This window comes from Microcebus murinus, chromosome 1, assembly GCF_040939455.1.
Source record: "Microcebus murinus isolate Inina chromosome 1, M.murinus_Inina_mat1.0, whole genome shotgun sequence".
In the NCBI taxonomy this organism is placed as follows: domain Eukaryota; kingdom Metazoa; phylum Chordata; class Mammalia; order Primates; family Cheirogaleidae; genus Microcebus; species Microcebus murinus.
In genome coordinates, this window is record NC_134104.1 from 148,836,636 (window position 1) to 148,855,650 (window position 19,015).

Sequence of the window (19,015 nt, forward strand, 5' to 3'; positions counted from 1 at the left end):
CCCAACCCAAAAACCATTTTGTGGTTAAAAGTAACCCAACTTGTGGTTAAACTTATGGTTAAAAGTAACCCCAATTTTGCTGATGTTCTAAAAAAAGTGAATATGCTCACTTACTGTATACTGAAGTCACGGCCTTCTACAGAACCTCGACCTGGATACCGGGCCAGTCGCAAGCCTAAAGTCTTGAGCCGTCTCCTGCATTCCAGAAAATCTTGGGTGTGGTAAAAGTCAGTAGAGGCTGAGAGTGGCAGTCCATCCCTCACCCGTACCACACAGGCAAAAAGGATCATGGACATGGTCCACAGGAGAAGTCATGAGGACACCTGAAAAAACAAGGTCATCTTGTTACTGAGGGCTAGACCACAGTGCTAGAAACACACCCGCACTCGAAACGCCTGCTCCATGTTGTTTCACCCTCACCCCCACTATAACTGCAAGTGTTGCTTTTATTATTATTTCCTTGCCTTCTACTGCTACATCATTCCCAATTTTCCTTCCTTCATTATCCTCCCTGTCTCTTCTGAATTTGTAATCCTCCTTTTCTAATTAATCTCTCCCTTTCCAGAATTAAGCCAACTACGATGAGGGAAAGAGGACTAGACAAGGAAGCAAGCAGGACCAGAAGGCCTCAGGAACTACAGCAGTAAGAGCAGGGAGCAGGACACAGAGCAAGACAGCCTTAAAGAGACAAGAAGCACCTGACACCGAAGCAGCAAGGATTGGGGTCCAGAGACCCATGCATTTCAGGCCTGCCAGGAAGGCAGACACTAAGCAGTTCAGTTGCCATATCCTCACTTGCGGGGAAATGGAGGTGGGTAGAGGCATTCTGAGCATCTAACCTAATGCTGGTGACAAGGAGAACAGAAGGCAAAATTGGAACTTAGCATGTCCTCCTGAATTTCTGCTAATGTCTGAGACAGAGCCAGTCTTCAAAATGATGAGAGTCTCTACAGATGGCTAAAAGAAATCATTTAGCAAATTATATTACAGTGATATACTAAATATTTGGCCATAATATGTGAGCACCATTAAGTAACAAAAAGAAACAGATCTGAGCCCTCTTGGTGCCTTTGGCCAATTAGAAAAAAGATGCCTCTCTGGGTTAGAACTGAGAACACCAGTTCTGCTGGCAGAGCCTGGCTGAGTTTTAGCTCCATCCGTTAACTTCTCAGGGTGCTTGTCCAGGGCATACCCTGCACATCTGTGTGTGGCAGTCCTGCAACTAGGGATTAGTGATGTGGCCATTAAAGCTTGAATGGGTCTTTCCATGTGTCTACACTTCCTGTTTCATAGATCCTATTGACAGGATGTTAATAGGTATATCAATAGACCTTTCTTCCCAAGAACTCTAGGGATGCAACCTTATCCAGTATCTCAATTCTTCATTTCAAAAACAGGAGCCCCCAGGATGCACACTACTCTTCACCGCTGTGCCTCTATGCATTCTTTGCCTGTGTCTCAATGTCACTCCCCTGATCTCCCTATATCCAGATCAAAACCTGTCTCAAATCTACCTCCTACATTAAACCTTCCCAGACTTGCCTTGCTGAGCTGGAAGTTCTCTCTCTCTCTCTCTCTCTCTCTCTCTCTCTCTCTCTCCCTCTCCCTCTCCCTCTCCCTCTCTCTCTCCCTCTCTCTCCCTCCCCCTCTCTCTTCCTCTCCCTCCCCCTCTCTCTCCCTCCCTCTCTTTCCCTCCCTCCCTCCTTCTCCCTCCCTCTCTTCCTCTCCCTTTCTCTCTCCCTCTCCCTCCTTCTCCCTCTCTCTTCCTCTCCCTTTCTCTCTCTCCCTCCTTCTCTCTCCCTCCCTCTCTCTCTCTCCCTCTCCCTTCCTCCCTCCCCCCTCCTTCCCTCCCTCCCTCTCTCCCTCTCTTTCTCTCTCTTTCTTTCTTTCTTTTTTAAACAGAGCCTTGCTTTGTTGCCCAGGCTAGAGTGAGTGCCATGGCGTCAGTCTAGCTCACAGCAACCTCAAACTTCTGGGCTAAAGCGATCCTCCTGCCTCAGCCTCCCAAGTAGCAGGGACTACAGGCATGCACCACCATACCCGGCTAATTTTTTCTATATATATTAGTTGGCCAATTAATTTCTTTCTATTTATAGTAGAGACGGGGTCTCGCTCTTGCTCAGGCTGGTTGTGAACTCCTGACCTCGAGCAATCCACCCGCCTCTGCCTCCCAGAGTGCTAGGATTACAGGCGTGAGCCACCGTGACCAGCTCTGGAAGTACTTTCTCCCTCTTTTAAATTCATAAGAAACTGGCTGCGCACACACGGTGACTCACGCCTGTAAGCCCAGCACTTTGGGAGGCCGAGGCAGGAGTACTGCTTGAGCAGTCCAGGTGTTTAAGACCAGCCTGAGCAACATAGTGAGACCCTGTCTCTACAAAAAAATTTAAAAATTAGCCAGGTGTGGTGGTGCTTGCCTATAGTCCCAGCACTCGGGAGGCGGAGTCAAGAGGATCACTTGAGCCCAGGAGTTCGAGGTTGCAGTGAGCTATGATGACGCCACTGCACGCTAGCACAGGCAACAAAGTGAGACCCTGCCTCAAAAAAAAAAAAAAAAAAAATTACTAGGAAACCTATCTCTTTGTTCTTTATTTTACTGATTTAGCATTTACACTACCTGAGTGTAAGTTGTAAGAATAAAGATCATGTCTGGAATGGATGCATGAAAGAATAATTAATCCCATTATATGCATGTAGAAACTACAGTGATATAAAAACACAGAGAGAGTAAAAAGAAAAGTTAGGCTACCAGCCAACAGACCCTATACAATCCATTTAACCCATCTCCCTACACCTGCTGTTGGGGAGTAAAAATGTGATAAGCCCCAGGAAAAATATATCCATACACAAAAACTACTAAGTTGCCAGGATCAATGGCAGGGCCAGGCCAACTGCCAGAAAGCACTGTGGGCTCTACACCGGCCAGTTGGCCAATGCTGAGACCTCTAGCACCAGAAAGAGAATAAGGGAGGTTAATCGCACTGTCTTCTATGTTTTCGTTAATGTTTGAAATATTTAATTTTAAGATGTTTTTAAAAAAGAGTTATAGGGCACAAAGCTCTGACAGATATAGGGGGAGACTACAAGATTAATTTCAGATCAGAGCTTAGAGTCTAAACAATAACTCTAACAAGAGTCTTAAGCCAATATATGAAGACACAGAGGCAAAAAAAAAAAAAAAAAAAGACAATGAATCAATGAGATACCAAAAGAGTCAGAGACAGGACAAAAACACCCAAAAGCAAAATAATAAAGGTATTTTTTGAGGGGCTGAGTAAATTACATGCTCTTCTAAAGGAAAGCAGTATGCATTTATTCCAACTGTCAACCCCAAAACACCCTCTCTAGTGCTGTCTTTATGAAGCACCTACTGTATGCTACACTGATAAAAAGGAAAATGGTGACAATGCCAAGTGATGGTAATCAGAAGAACCAGCTCTACCACTCTCTACAGCACAGGTCCCCAATCTTTTTGGCACCAGGGACTGTTTTCATGAAAGACAATTGTTCTACAGACCAGGGAGGTGGGGGATAGCTTCAGGATGATTCAAGCACGTTACATTTATTGTGTTCTTTATTTATATTATTACACTGTAATGTAATAATATACATAATATACATTATTATACATAATGTATAATTATTATGTATATTATTATACATAATAATGTATATTATGTATATTATTACATTACAGTATAATAATATAAATAATGTATATAATGAAATAATTATAAAACTCACCATAGGTTGGGGACTACTGCTCTAAAGGACCGTACAGTCCACTCCAGACTCCCTACTTCTCCCATCTTACCCTTTGGAGATCAAACCTGCTTTTCCTCAAACAAAAACATTCAAGATAAATAAAGGCCAGGTGTGGCGGCTCATGCCTGTAATCCTAGCACTCTGGGAGGCCGAGGTGGGTGGATCGCTCAAGGTCAGGAGTTTGAAACCAGCCTGAGCAAGAGTGAGACGCCCATCTCTACTAAAAATAGAAACAAATTAATTAGACAACTAAAAATATGTAGAAAAAATTAGCTGGGCATGGTGGTGCATGCCTACAGGCTACTCAGGAGGCTGAGGCTGAAGGATTGCTTGAGCCCAGGAGTTTGAGGTTGCTGTGAGCTAGGCTGACGCCATAGCACTCACTCTAGCCTGGGCAACAAAGGGAGACTCTGCCTCAAAAAAAAAAAAAAAAAAAAAAAGACAAATAAAAACTCTTACTTTTTCTCAATTCTATCAAGTTACTAGTACTGCAACCTAGTAAAACCCACAATACATTTTTAAAAATATTTAAAAATATCTGCTATGGCTGGGCAGTGGCTCACACCTGTAATCCTAGCACTCTGGGAGGTCGAGGCAGGAAGATTGCTTGAGCTCAGGAGTTCAAGGCCAGCCTGAGCAAGAGCAAGACCCTATCTCTACCAAAAATAAATAAATTAATTAAAAAAAAATATCTGCTATGCTTAAATGAAGGTGACACTGTGACATAACTGTTACTTGTGTTTGTGTGTACGAGTTTGTGTGTGGGAATGCCTGAGGGGTTGAGAGAGTTTATACTGCTCATGGAAGAGACTAAGAATGGAGACAACACCCTTAACATTTTTTTTCCTTTGTGAAAATGCACTTTGTATTAAAAAAAAAAACAATTTAATACAAAAAAGGAGGATCTCATCTTTACGGGAATTTGATGTTGGTGAATTCAAGTTATGAGCTCTTACAAGACTCAAACAAGAGATCTTACCACTGCTCAAAAAGAATGAACTTCTGCTTCTGGAAAGATGGTGCAGAAGTACTTTTCCCTACTCCTCCCACTAAATACAACTAAAAACTCTAGACATAATATATAAAATAAACATAAGAAGATCCTGAAAGGTGAGAGAAGGCTAGGGATCTCTCGACCTGAGGATTGACACAGCTGTGAGTTCACTGAGGTTTTTTTTTTTTTTGCCTCATATATCCCAGACTTGGTATTAGAAAAGATAGCAAGAAATGCCAATGGGCACAGACCAAAAAAAAAAAAAAAAGCCACAACAATAAGAAACCTTCTCTCTCTAGTCAAAGAACTGGGAAAGGTACAGCACAGGAAAACAGCAAACTTTTAAATAAAAACTGCTCTACTCCAGCCAAACACCACAGGAAAAACTGCAGCCATCACACATCCACCAGCAAAGGCCAGTGAAGAGCCTAGAGTTCTCCCCTTGCCCTGCAGTAATGAGGAGATGTCCCATTCTCCCCCTCCCTCCTACTAGGGTAGCATTAGAGAAGGCTAACTAGGGAGTTACAGGGCAGTTAAAAGAGCCATCCCCTCCCACTGTGTCATTAGGGAGACAGAATTCCCATCTCTACCCAGCAATAATGAGCAGCTCCTTTCACCCAGGGTGTCAACAAAGGCCACATGGGGAACGTGGACTTTTATTCCAATCTAGAAGTAATGGGACAGTACCCCCAGGTCCCCTGCCAAAATGCTGTCAACAGAGGCCAGCTAAAACAAGATTTAAATAAGATCCAGATTGTATAACATAATATCCAAATGTCCAACTTTCAACAGAAAATCACTACATGCTAAGAACCAGTAAAATCTCAACTTGAATGAGAAGAGACATCAACCGATGCCAACACCAAGATGACAGAGATGTTAGAATTATCTGACAAAGACTTTAACGCAGCCATCATAAAAATGTTTCAATGACCAATTATAGACACACTTTAAAAATTAAAAAAAAAAGTCTCAGCAAAGACAGGAGATATTTTTAAAAACAGAAATTTTAGAATTAAAAAATAACTGAAGTAAAAAACTCGATGGATGGACTCAACAGCAAAATGGAGGGAAGAGAAGAATGAATCAGTAAACATCAAGACAGAACACAGAAATCATCCAATCTGAACAATGTGAGAGGAACTAGATTGAAAAATATTGCACAGAGCCTCAGGGACCTGTGGGACTATAATAAATGATCTAACATTCATGTTACCGGAGTCCTGGAGAACAAGAGAAAGAGGACAGGGCTGAAAAAGTATTCAAAAAAATAATATATGAATACTTCCCAAACTGCGCAAAAAACATAGGCCTACAGATTTAAGAAACGGAACAAATCCCAGAAAGTATAAATCCAAAGAAACCCATGCTAGCACACACAACAGCCAAACTTAAGAAACCTAAGGACAAGGAAAATATCTTGAAAGGAGCAAGAGAAAAATAATACCTTACCTACAGGGAGAAAACAATTCAAATGACAGCAGATTTCTCATAGAAACCATGGAGGCCAAAAGGAAGTAGCCCATTTTTCAAAGTGCTGAAAGAAACGAACTGCCAACCCAGAATTCATATTTAGCAAAAATATCCTTCAAGATACTAAGCATGGTGGCAGGTACCTGTAGTCCAAGGTACTCTGAAGGCTGAGGTGGAAGGACTACTTGAGCCCAGGAGTTCAAGTACAGCCTGAGACAGACAGGATGGGATGGGATGGGACTTGGAGGGGACAGGGGCAGGGACAGGGCTGGGATAGGAGATCAAAGCATAATTATGCATAACGGAACACTAAAACAATTTGTTGGAAGCTTTCTAAACAGAAAGGAAATGATAAAAGAAGGAATCTTAGAACATCAGGAAGGAAGGAAGAACAATAGAAAGAGTAAAAAATTTGAAGAATACAGATTATCTTTCTCCTCATGGCTTTCTACATAATGTTTGACATTGAAGCAATAATTATAACACATCTGATGTGGTTCTGAATGTATGTAAAGGAAATATTTAAGATAATTATAAATGGGAGAGGGCACAAATATGTAAAAGAATGTAAAGTTTGTACATTTCACTTGAAATAGTAAAATGTCATTAGGTGACTGTGGTAAGTCATATATATATGTATATGTGTGTTTATATATATATATATATATCAACCACTGAAAAAGCTATACAACTAGATACACTCAAAAACATTGTAGATAAAAAAATTGAATTCTAAAAAAATGTTCAAATTACTGATAGGAAGGCAAGAAAAAGGAAATGAGAAACACAAAAACAGAACAAACATAAAACGAAAAATAACAGGGCAGACTTACGCCCTAATATATGTCAATAATTACATTAAATGTAAATGGTCTAAATATACAATTAAAAACAGAGATTGACAGTGGATAAAAGACATGACCCAATTACATACTATCTACATGAAATTCACTTTTAATATAATAATATGGGTAGGCTGAAAGTAAATGGACAAAAAAAGATAGCATCAAATATTAATCAAAAGAAAGCAAGAATTATACTAATATCAAATAAAATAGACTTCAGAGCAAATAAAATCCCCAGGAATAGAGAATGATATTACAAAATAATAAAAGAATAAAGCCAGGCACTGTGGTATGCACCTGTAATCCCAGCTACTTGAGAGGCTGAGGCGAAAGAATCTTTTAAGCCCAGGAGTTTGAGACCTCCCTGGGCAATATAGTGAGACACTATCTCCAAAAAAGAAAAAGAAAAAAGTCCACCAAGAAGACATAATAATCCTAAATGTGTATGCACCAAACATCAGAGATGCATACTGGTGAAACAAAAACTCATAAAGTAAAAGGAGAAATAGACAAATTCAGTTATAGTTGAAGAATTCCACATCCCTCTCTTAAAAATTGATAGGCCAACTAAACAAAGAATCAGCAAAGATATAGGAGAACTCAACAACAGTATCAATTAAAGGATATAATCAACATTTATTAAAATACTCTGTTCAACAGCAGAATTCCTGTCAAGCACCCATAGAACATATACCAAAATAGACCATATCCTGGGCTATTAAAAAAACCTCAACAAATTTTTAAAAATTCAGAGTGTGTTCTGTGAACACAGTATAATAAAACTAGAGATGATAATAAGCAGAAAGGTAATGAAAACCTCTTAACACTTGAAAATTAAACATGTACCTTTAAATAACCCATAAGTCAAAATTGAAGTATCAAGGAAATAAAAAAATACGTTGAATTAGATGAAAATGAAAATATATCAAAATCTGTGACACACAGAGAAAGCAGTACTGAGAGGGAAATTTAGCAGTACTAAATGCCTACATCAGATAAGAAAAGTCACAAAACAATTTAAACTCATGTCAAGAAAACAGAAAAAGAACAAAATACACTCAAAGCAGGCAGAAGAAAGGAAATAGAGTAGAAATCAATGAAACTGAAAACAAACAAAAAATTGATAATCCGTCACAGGATTAGAGTTAAAAAAAATACAGAAAATCAATGAAACAAAAACCTGGTCCTTTGGAAAGATCAAGAATATTGACAAGCCTCTGCCAAAACTGACAAAGAAAAAAATGAAAAAGATACAAATTATCAATGTGAGGAATAAAACAGGAAGTCACTGAACAACAAAAGAATAATCAGGGTATACCACAAAGAACCCTACACACATAAATCTGATAATACAGAGGAAATAGACCAATTTCTCAGAAAGCACAAACTACCCCAACTCACACAATATGAAACAGGTAATTTAAACAATCCTATAATTAATTTCGTATTATGAAAATTAAATTTATTAACTTAAAAACTTCTGAAAAGGAAATCTCCAGGCCCAGATGATTTTACTGAAGAAGTATACTACACATTTAGAAAAGAATTCACATCAATTCTGTACACTCCCTTACAAAAAATAAAAGAGAAGGAAATAATTCCCGATTCATTTTATGACACTAAAATTACCCTGATACTAAAATCAAAGAACAGTAAAAAAATAAATAAATAAAAATAAAACTATAGACCCATATTCCTCATGAACTTATATGCAAAAATCCTTAAGAAAATATTAGCAAGTAGAATTCAGTAATATAATACAAAGAATTAGACATTAGAATCCCCTTGACCAAATGGGATTTATTTCAGGATGCAATGTTGGCTTAATATTCTTAAATCAATCAATATAACCCATTATATTAACAACAGGCAAAAAAGAAAACTCACACAATCCTATCAATTGATGCAGAAAAAGCATTCGATGAAATTCAACATCCATTCATAATAAAAACTCCCAGTAAAATAGGAATAGAAGGAACTCCCTCAACTTGATAAAGAGCATCTACACAAAGCCTACAGCTAACATCATACTTAATGGTGAGAAACTGAATGCTTTCCCTCTAAAAAAAGTTAATGATGTCTACTTTTCCCATAGCTATTCAACACAGAACTAAAAGTTCTACCCAGTTCTACACTAGTTTTAAAGTATAAAATTTTAAAGGATAAAACTAATTAAAAGCAAGCCAGTGACTCTGACTCATTTGGAAAAATAAAAATTAAAAAAAATTTTAAACTAAACTAAAAATATAGTACCATTTACAATCACTCCAAAAAATGATCTCAATAAACCTATAATTTTTAAAAATGAAATACTTAGGAGTGTATCTAATAAAATACACATAGGACTTGTATGCTGAAAACTATAAAACACTGCTGTAAGAAATCAAAGTTCTAAGTAAATGAGCAGATATACCATGTTTACAGATTGTGAGATTCAAGTAGTAAAGATGCCAATCCTCCTCCAAATTGATATATAAGTTTAGTGAAATTCCTAGAAAAATATCAGCAAGATAGTTTGTAAATACAGATAATATTATTCTAAAATTTATATGGAAAGGCAAAGAAACAAAAACAGCTAAACCAATTCTGAAAAAGAATAGAGTGGAAAAAAACCACACTATCCTATTTCAAGACATTACATAGCTATAGTAATCAAGATTGTGTGGTATTGTCAGAGGAACAGACATTGATCAATGGAACAACATAGAAATTTCGAAAATACACCTACACAACTACACCCAACTGATTTCTGACAAAGTGCAAAAGCAATTCAATGAAGGAAGAATAGTCTTTTCAACAAACGGTACCAGAGCACCACCGGAGGTGAGAAAAAAAAAGAATCTTTACCTAAACGTCACATCTTACATAAAAATTAACTCAAAATGTAGCAAAGATTTAAATGTAAAAACTAACTATAAAAGTAATTGGAAGAAAATGTGGGAAAAAATCTTCAGCACATATGCCTTAGTGAAGAGTTCTTAGACATGACATCAAAAGCACAATCCATAAAGATAATTCTGTAAATTGGCTTTATCAAAGTTGAACACTTTTCTCTGGAAAAGCCCATTTGAAGAGGATGAAAAGATAAGATAGAGACTGGGAGAAAATATTTGTAAACCACATATCTGATAAGTGACTGGTATCTAGAATTTATAAAGAACTCTCAAAACTAAACAGTAAGAAAAACCAAACAATCCTTACAAAATAGGCAAAATGTACAGACATTTCACCAAAGGATATATGGCAAATAAGCACATGAAAAGATTTTCAACATCACCAGTTATCAGGAAAATGCAATTTAAGGCCACAATAATACCACACACCTATCAGAGCAACTAAAATGAAAAAACAGTGACAATATCAAATGCTGGCAAGCAGGTAGAGAAACTGGATCTCTTAGGCATTACTGGTAGGATTGTAAAATGTAGAAACTCTACAAACTCTAGAAAACAGTTTGGTAGTTTCTTTTTAAATTAAACATACAATTACTGTATAAGCTATCAATCACACTCCTGGCATTTATCCCAGGGAAATAAAAACTGATGTCCACACAAAAATCTGTGTACAATTGCTCATTCAGATTTATTTATAGCAACCAAAAACTGGAAACAACCAAAATGTCCTACAAATTATGAATAGTTAAACAAACCACAATACGTTCATCCCACAGAACACGACTCAGCAATAAAGAGGAATAAACTACCGTATTGACACACAGAACAACTTGGATGGATCTCAAAAGCATTATCCTAATTGTAAAAAGCCAATATTAAATGGTTACATACTGTATGAATCCTTTTATGTAACAGTCTCAAAATGACAAAATTATAGGGATGGAGCACTGATAAACAGTTGTCAGAGGTTAGGATGCTGGGGAGGAGATGAATGAGTGTGAGTATGAAGGAATAGCAAAAGGGAGGGCTTTGTGGTGATGGAATGAGTCTTTATCTTGATTGTGGTGGTGGTTACAGAAATGCACACGTGATAAAATGGCACAGTTCCTGTTTCTATACCTTTTATACCAATGTCCATTTCCTGGAGTTGATATTGTACCATAGTTATATAAGATGTAACCAATGGGGGAAACTAGGTGAAAGGAATATGAAACCTCTCTGTATTATCTTTGCAACTCCTGTGACTATAATTATTTTAAAATAAAGGTTGAAAAAATAAAAATGTAACTTAAGGTCCTCCTGTACCACTTACTTAAATTATACTCATACTTCTTTTTTGTTTAAATGTTATTTTAAAATATCTCCACTAGTAGAACAATAATCTTACCTGCTAACTGTAGTTCTGATGATTTATGCATAAATATTGAAAGGCATGCTTTATAGTGAATAGCTCCATAATTACATGGCATTTCCAAAATAGAAGGTACTATAGTCTCAGGGTTCATTAAAATAAAACTGCTGAAAGATAACTTGTATTAAATTTACAACAGGAAAGCAGTGGTATGTATCTGGAAAACCATGCCACGATTGTAGAAAAAAACATTTATCGATTCCACAAGGACAAAGGCAGCCTCAGAGTGCTCACATACAGAGACACTGGTCTGTCTTCCAGGTCTTACCAGCTCCTTCTACATGCCAGTGGACTTTGTAACCTGCCACCTTGCCTGGCACTATTAGGAAGTACTCAATAAAAACTGCAAGTAAATGAATGAATGACCTGAGGGCTGTCTTATTTTTGTTTGCTGGAAATAAGAAATGTAGGTTTCCAAATTCCTTGTCATAATTCTGATCTATATTTTGAACACTTTTCTCCAATAAATCTCTACTTGGAGAGAAAAAGAGAAAGGTTTATACAGATGAAATTTTTAAAAGCAGAATGTGAAGTAGCAATCAAATACACAGCATTTGTGTTACTACATTTCTTAAAAATATATTTTAATCTGCCTCCCCCGTTTCCTAAATCCTCTTCCCAGGATCTGTTTAGAAACTGCTCATGTTATTTATAGATTATCCTTATTCTACCAGAAAAGACTTTGTACCTATGCTGGAGGCTACTCTTGTTTCCATAATTTTTTCTCCCCCATTTATTCTTAACCCTCCCCCAAATCCCTACCACATGCATTGAGAAGGAGACAGAGAGAACGACAGAGAGAGAGAGAGAGAGAGAGTGAGAGAGAGAGAGAGAGAGAGAAGAGAGAGAAGAGAGAGAAGAGAGAGAAGAGAGATATGACCAGGCCAGAGAGACAGAGACAGATAACCAGCCCTCAAAAAATAGGAATTTAAACAAGCAAAACAAGTTTCATTTGGCACACAAATATTCAATCACAAGTGTTCACCATAAGGCTATTACCCACTCCTCGACCACAAAATACAGAAAACAAAACTGAGTTGTGTCACCCTTACTGAATTTACCTTCAGCAACAGGACTTAAGAACTGGTTACCTAAGTTGTAGATCCTGTAGGCTCCAAATTGCTTGAGGATGAAGTGGAGAGGGGATGGAGTGGAGAGGAGGGTCCACTATGGTATTTGTTAGGAACTGAGAAGGGTAGGGAAATGAACTTGATAGGAACTAATATTTTATGCCAGGCACTGTGCTAGAAACTTTTACATTGATAATATTATTAAATGCTCATAACCATCCACAAGGTAGGCATAATCTACACTGGCCTGGTAGGAAAAGCTCCAAGGCTCAAGAGGTAAAACCAGGATTTAAACCCAGACTTCCTTACTTGAAATATTCTAAAGCTATGATCTTTCCACCCTGTCCTGCTTCACTAAATCCAACCTTTGGGATTACAGCTGCTCTGTCTCTAAGATAATTCCTTCTCCTAGAACACTACTACTAAAAACTAATCAGAGACCTGTTGGTTGAGGATGGAGCCTAACGTTAGTTACACTTGTTACAACTGCCCTAACCCACTTTATTACCATGAAGTCACTTTTCCTCTCTGACCATCATTCACCTTTAGAACAGTTCATTTCTAAATTTATTCTAAAAATAAAAAACACTGGGACCCCAAGATGTCCTTTGTGTTGTAAATACAAACACTTATATCAGAGCTGTAACAACACTGTTTAAAATGCATTTTCGAAAGAAAACTCCATTGTCCATTTAATTCTATTTAGCAACGTTAAACCACTTCCAATGGTTTCCATTTTCATTTTACTAAAACTGTCTTTATCTAGATCAACTATTCTCTCTGTAAAATTTAATGAAGATTTACCCTATCCATAGGTTCTGAGCTGTATTTTTTTTTCTGACCGTGTCACAATTTCACCATTTACTTTCCACCACTGGGAATATTCCTTCCTGGCTTTGATTTCTACAAATCTAATTTTTCCCCCACGTGCTTTATCCTTCTGGTTCTAGGGAGTCTATGTGTAAACCTGTAACAGACGCAACACCTGTAATGGAACATACCACACCTGGTGTTCAGAAGTGTTGGGATTTGAAGTCTTACACTACTGGCACGCTAAGCGGAAGTGTGCTCTTAAAATTAAACAATATTCTGGCGTGAGCTTCACAGACAGGTAAGGAAACTGTCGCCCCCTCTCCCATCCTGGACACTCCCCGTCTCTTCCCACCGGGGGCGGCCCTCTGCGCACCTGTCCGCAGAGGGCTCCAGCGGGCGCGCGCCCCGGGTAGCCGCGGGGCCGGGAAGCAGCCCAGGAAGCCCAGAGGGTCCAGGCCGGCCCGAGCGCAGGGTGGGGCGGGCCCCGGGCCGCCCTACGTCAGGGCCCGCCCTGCGCCACGCCCGGCCCCGCCTGCTCTCCGCTAACGGGCCGCGGCCCCCGCCTCCGCCCGCCAGCCCTCCCTCACCTTGCCCCGACGGCGGCCTTCGGGAGTCGGCGCCCGCCCGCCGCCACAGCGCGGGGCCACCCGCCGCCTTCCCAGCTACCTCGGCGCGCCGGGCGGAAACGGCCCAGGTCACCGACGGCCCAGGAGCAGGTGGGCGGTGGTGCGCGTGCGCAAGCCTTGAGCCCCCATTCGCTGCTGCCTAGCGACACCCGCACCCAAGCCGACCAATCCTGGCGCGCCTCCGCAGCCCGGCCGGAGCGAGTCGCTAAAGGAGTGATTCTTAAAGGACCGAGACCCAAAAGCCCAGGGGGCGTGGCTGGGGCGCGCTCCTCGCGACTTTCTTCCCGCCTCTCTGCTCTCCCCGCGTGGGTTTGAGGTCCAAGCCTGGAACTCTTACGTCCGGAGGTGCGAGGAGGCTTTGTGGTCTCAGCTCGAGTCCTCCCGGGGTAGCGACAGGACTGACGTCTGGAGGCGGGGAGGCTCCGCATGACAGAGCGACACGCCCCGGGCGTGGGTTCCCCGGTCCACGCCGCCGGGCTGGAGGCCCGAGATAGGCAAACCAAAGAGCATGGCCTACTGCCAGCCTGGATGGGGTGCCAAAGTCCGACCCCGGCGCGACACGCGCCAGGCTGGGGACAGAGGCACCCTCGGATGGACGGCTAGCTGGAGGGAGATTAGGTAGCAGAGTTTGTCTGTTTATTCATTCGACAGGTAGTGAGCACTGTGCACCAGCTGTGTGCCAGGAATCGTGGATAAAGTGAGTAATTCCTGACACTAATAACTGTTAAGAGAGGAGGGCAGGGTGAGAGAACTCAACGAACAATTAAACACGTGTACAAATACAAACTGCTCTTCAGAGAGGAACAGGGTTTTTGAGGGATGAAAAGAAACTTAGAAAGTGGGGAATGGAGAGTTAATGTTCAATGGGTACAGAATTTCAGTTGTGAAGACGAAAAGGTTCTGGGAATAGATGGTAGTGATGATTGCACAACAATGTGAATGTACCAAATGCCACAGAACTGTACATTTTAAAATGATACATTTTACCTTATGGTCATTTTACCACAAAAAGAAAAGAAACCCAGAGTTTAGAGAGTAAAGGAGTGGACAGAGAACCACCAGAGAGAATAGAAGGGGCCAAACCATATAGGATCTTATGGGCCGTAGTGGGAAGTTTAGGACAGTGGAAAACTGATCAAATTTGCATTTTGTAAAAATCACTCTGTCTGCTAAAGTTAAGATCAAAATGGATGAGGCTCAAAGAAGCTATGGAGGAACTGGCTGGAAAGTCAGTGCAGTCATGTGGGCAAGAGAGAATGGCACTGCAGCATGAACTAGGATGAGGGTGAAGAGGAACAGAACTGAGCAGGCTGCAGGGAAATGTAGCAGCAAAATCAACAAGACTTGGTGATGAATTGGATGTGAAGGAGTGATGAAGAAGCTTTAGGGAAGATGCTACAGTTCAGCCTTGGATGGATGGATGGATGGATGGATGGATGGATGGATGGATGGATGGATGGATAGATGGTGGATGGATGGTGGAGGAATCCACAGATAGGAAGAAAATTGGAAGAGAGGTTTGGGAGAGAAGATTGATCACAAGTTTCATCTTAGACAAATTGAATTTGAGGCACCTTTCGGACTTCTGGTTAGGATGCTGTGATGATCACTTTTAGGTGTCAACTTGAGTGGACTAAGGAGTGCTCAGATAGCTGGTAAAGCATTATTCCTGGGTATGTCTGGGAGGGCGTCTCTGGAAGAGATTGGCTGCGTAGGTGGACTGAGTAAGATCCATCCTTACACAGTGTGGGCAGGCATCATCCAGTAGATAGAACAAAAAAGGCAGAGAAGGCCGGGCGAGGTGGCTCACGCCTGTAATCCTAGCACTCTGGGAGGCTGAGGCGGGAAGATTGCTCAAGGTCAGAGTTTGAAACCAGCCTGAGCAAGAGCGAGACCTCGTCTCTACTAAAAAAATAGAAAGAAATTAATTGGCCAACTAAAAGTATATAGAAAAAATTATCCAGGCATGGTGGCACAAGCCTGTAGTCCCAGCTATCTGGGAGGCTGAGGCAGGAGGGTCGCTTGAGCCCAGGAGTTTGAGGGTTACTGTGAGCTAGGCTGACGCCACGGCACTCTAGCCTGGGCAAGAGAGTGAGACTCTGTCTCAAAAAAAAAAAAAAGGCAGAGAAAATGGCAATATTCTCTCTTTCTCTCTCCCCCCTTTTCTCTCCTCTCTCCCACCCTCCACCCTAGAGATAAGATACCCTTCTCCTGCCCTTGGTATCTGAACTCCAGATTCTCCAGCTTTTGGACTCTGGGACTTGTACCAGCAGCCCCCAGGTTCTCTGGCCTTTGCTCTCGGTCTGAGAGTTACACCATCAGCTTCCCTGTCTATGAGGCCAAGTCCAAGTCAGAGTAGACTTGGACTGAACCACACTGCCAGCTTCCCTAGTTCCCAGTTTTCAGACAGCCTATTATGGGAATTCTCTGCTTCTATAATCATGTGAGCCAATTCCCCTAATAAATCCCCTCCCATGTATCTATATCTATATAGATATCTATAGAAAAATATCTATATATCTATATAGATACCCTACTGATTCTCTCTGGAGAACTTTGACTAATACAGATGTCAACCTAGCAGTTGGATATACAGGTTACAGATCAATGTAGAGGTCTGGACTGGACATAGGCTTTTGAAAGTCATCATCACATGGGTAGAAATTGAAGTAGGGCTTACATAACCAGAGAAAAATTACAAAGTGAAAACAGAAGAGAGTCTAAGATAGAGTCACCACCTCCCTGTATTCACACCCTTGTATGGTCTCCTCCCACACTGAGTCATGGCTGGCCTGTGTGACAGGTGATAATAAGGCTAGATCATAACAGACACAAAGAAGAAGAAAAACCAGAAGACTCAGCGTTGGTAAGGAAGATTGAAAACCCTGTAGTGTCTGTGCTAGGGAGGTTAGGATTCCCTCTTCAAATGTGGAGTCTTAGGCTCTCAAAACTTGTGATGTAAGTGCTTTACAATAGGACCTTACACCCTCTGACTGGTGCAGTTGGTGTGGCTCAGGCATCACAGTGGATGGGACAATGGATGAGATGTAGAACCTGAAGCCCTAGCTCTGATCTCCAATCATTGGTCATTTTGGCTCCAGTGTCACAGTTAATTCCAGATTCCTTCTCTTCCAAGCATTTTCAGCCCTCCACTCCCAGGCGAACACCCTGGACCACAGAAGAGCTCCACCTCCGAGGTTATAAACACAGACACCTGATCTCTCACCTGTCCTTCCACTCTTCTCTGAAGTCCTTGCACTGTTCTCTGGCCTGTGGAAACTTCTAGTTCAGTTGTCCCTATACTTTCTTCTATTTGTCACCTCCTTCCAGTCTTCACTTCCTTCCCCATCAGCTGAGAGTCCAGGGTCCATCACATTCTTCCCAATATGCTTACGTCCCGTGCACAGTTATCCTTCTGTCATGTGCCTGGCAGCACTCCAATCCCGCAAGAATCCAACCTTCTGTCTTCTCTGAATCTGCTCCTGGGATGTAAATGGTGCTGGATAAAATCTCACAACCACACAGATCAGTGCTGTGTACACTGCCAACCTCAACTAGGTCCTCAACACTGTTCAATAGTCCTGTTGGCCAAGTCAGCTCTTTCTAGTTCTCCCCCAAATCAACTTCCACATCTCCTGTGTGCTCCCCAGATTTCCCACTCTTCACCCCCCTTGCTCTCCCAGGTGCCTCCTTCACTGAAGAAAGAGCAACCATCAAAGTGATGCCCTCAGCTCCTGACAACTCCTCTCCTTCCTCTCCCTCCAGCTATCACCTTTTTTCCCTCCCCCCCCCTTTTTTTTTGAGACAGAGTCTCACTCTGTTGCCCAGGCTGGAGTGCCGTGGCATCAGCCCAGCTCACAGCAACCTCAAACTTCTGGGCTCAAGCAATACTGCTGCCTCAGCCTCCCAAGTAGCTGGGACTACAGGCATGTGCCACCATACCTGGCTAATTTTTAGTTGGCCAACTAATTTTCTTTCTATTTTTAGTAGAGACAGGGTCTCACTCTTGCTCAGGCTGGTTTCAAACTCCTGACCTTGAGCAATCTGCCCGCCTGGGCCTCCCAGAGTGCTAGGATTATAGGTGTGAGCCATCTCGCCCGGCCTCCCTTTTCCCCTTTACAAACAGACCTGTGGGAAAAGTGGTCTGTGTTTGAACACTCCATTGCTTCATATTTCCCATCATTTCTCACTCCCCTACAATTCTGATGTCTGCCTCACCATATCACTGAAACTGCCCTCATCAAGGACATCAAAGACCTAGTCTTTATCTTTCTTGACCTTTCAACAGCATTTGTCAGTGCTGTTCTCTCTTTCTCAGTCACTTAAAAAAAATTCTATGACCTCCACTCTCCTGGTTTTCCTCTTCCTATCTCTCTAGACTCTTTTCTTTTCTCCCTCAGTTTCCTTTGCAGCTTCTTTTCCTGTGCCATGAGAGGAACCATCACACTCTCCTTAGGCAGACTTACCACTACATGGTTCCCATAAGTTACCACAAGTGATGTTTCTCAAAGTGGTAGCTCTAGCCCATCCCTTGTCCCTGAGTTTCAGACCCAGACAGCCATCCATGAATTTTGATATCTCCATTTGACATCACCTCAAACCGTGCATTTCTATGACTGAATGTATCACCCTCAGGTCAAGTCCAGCTTCTCCTGCACTGTTCCCTACCTCCATAAGTGGAAACTCCAGTCTCTCAGTTGCCCAAGCCAGAATCCCAGGAGTCATCCCTAATTTCCCCTTTTCATTCCTTCCCCATTCAATTGCTAAGGCTTGTCAAGTCTACTTCTAATGTCTTTCAAATACATACACTTCTTTTTTCACTGACTGCTCCCACTATCTCTGACCCACATGCCTATCGCAGCCTTCTCGCTGTTCTTTTTGTTTCTCATCTTGCTGCCTTCCCTTTCACCATATTACAGCCAGGAAAACTCTAAAATGTATCTCTGACTTCATCACTCTTCTGCCTAAAGTCATCCATGGCTCCCATTGCTCCTAGGAGTGAGTCCAGAATCTGGACACCTGTCACCTACTTAACCTCCGCTGTTCTTTATATGGAGACATCTCTTCTCCTGAAGGGCTTTCCCTGTATGCTGGACCAGGTTGGTCCCCCGAACCTGTCCCACC

At 41.4% G+C, this 19,015-nt stretch overlaps 1 protein-coding gene across 1 annotated transcript in view; it reads right to left on the reverse strand.

Annotated features, from left to right (window-relative positions):
* Positions 1–13,981, reverse strand: part of SEC22C (SEC22 homolog C, vesicle trafficking protein) — a 31,340-nt gene extending 17,359 nt beyond the window's left edge. Inside the window, exons 1-2 of the mRNA XM_012770254.2 lie at positions 13,853–13,981; positions 115–323 (exon numbers count right to left, since the gene is read on the reverse strand). Coding sequence (XP_012625708.2) covers positions 115–296 — 182 coding nt within the window. The 5' untranslated portion in view covers positions 297–323; positions 13,853–13,981. The remainder of the gene's footprint in view (positions 1–114; positions 324–13,852) is intronic.
* Between the last annotated feature and the right edge of the window lie 5,034 nt (positions 13,982–19,015).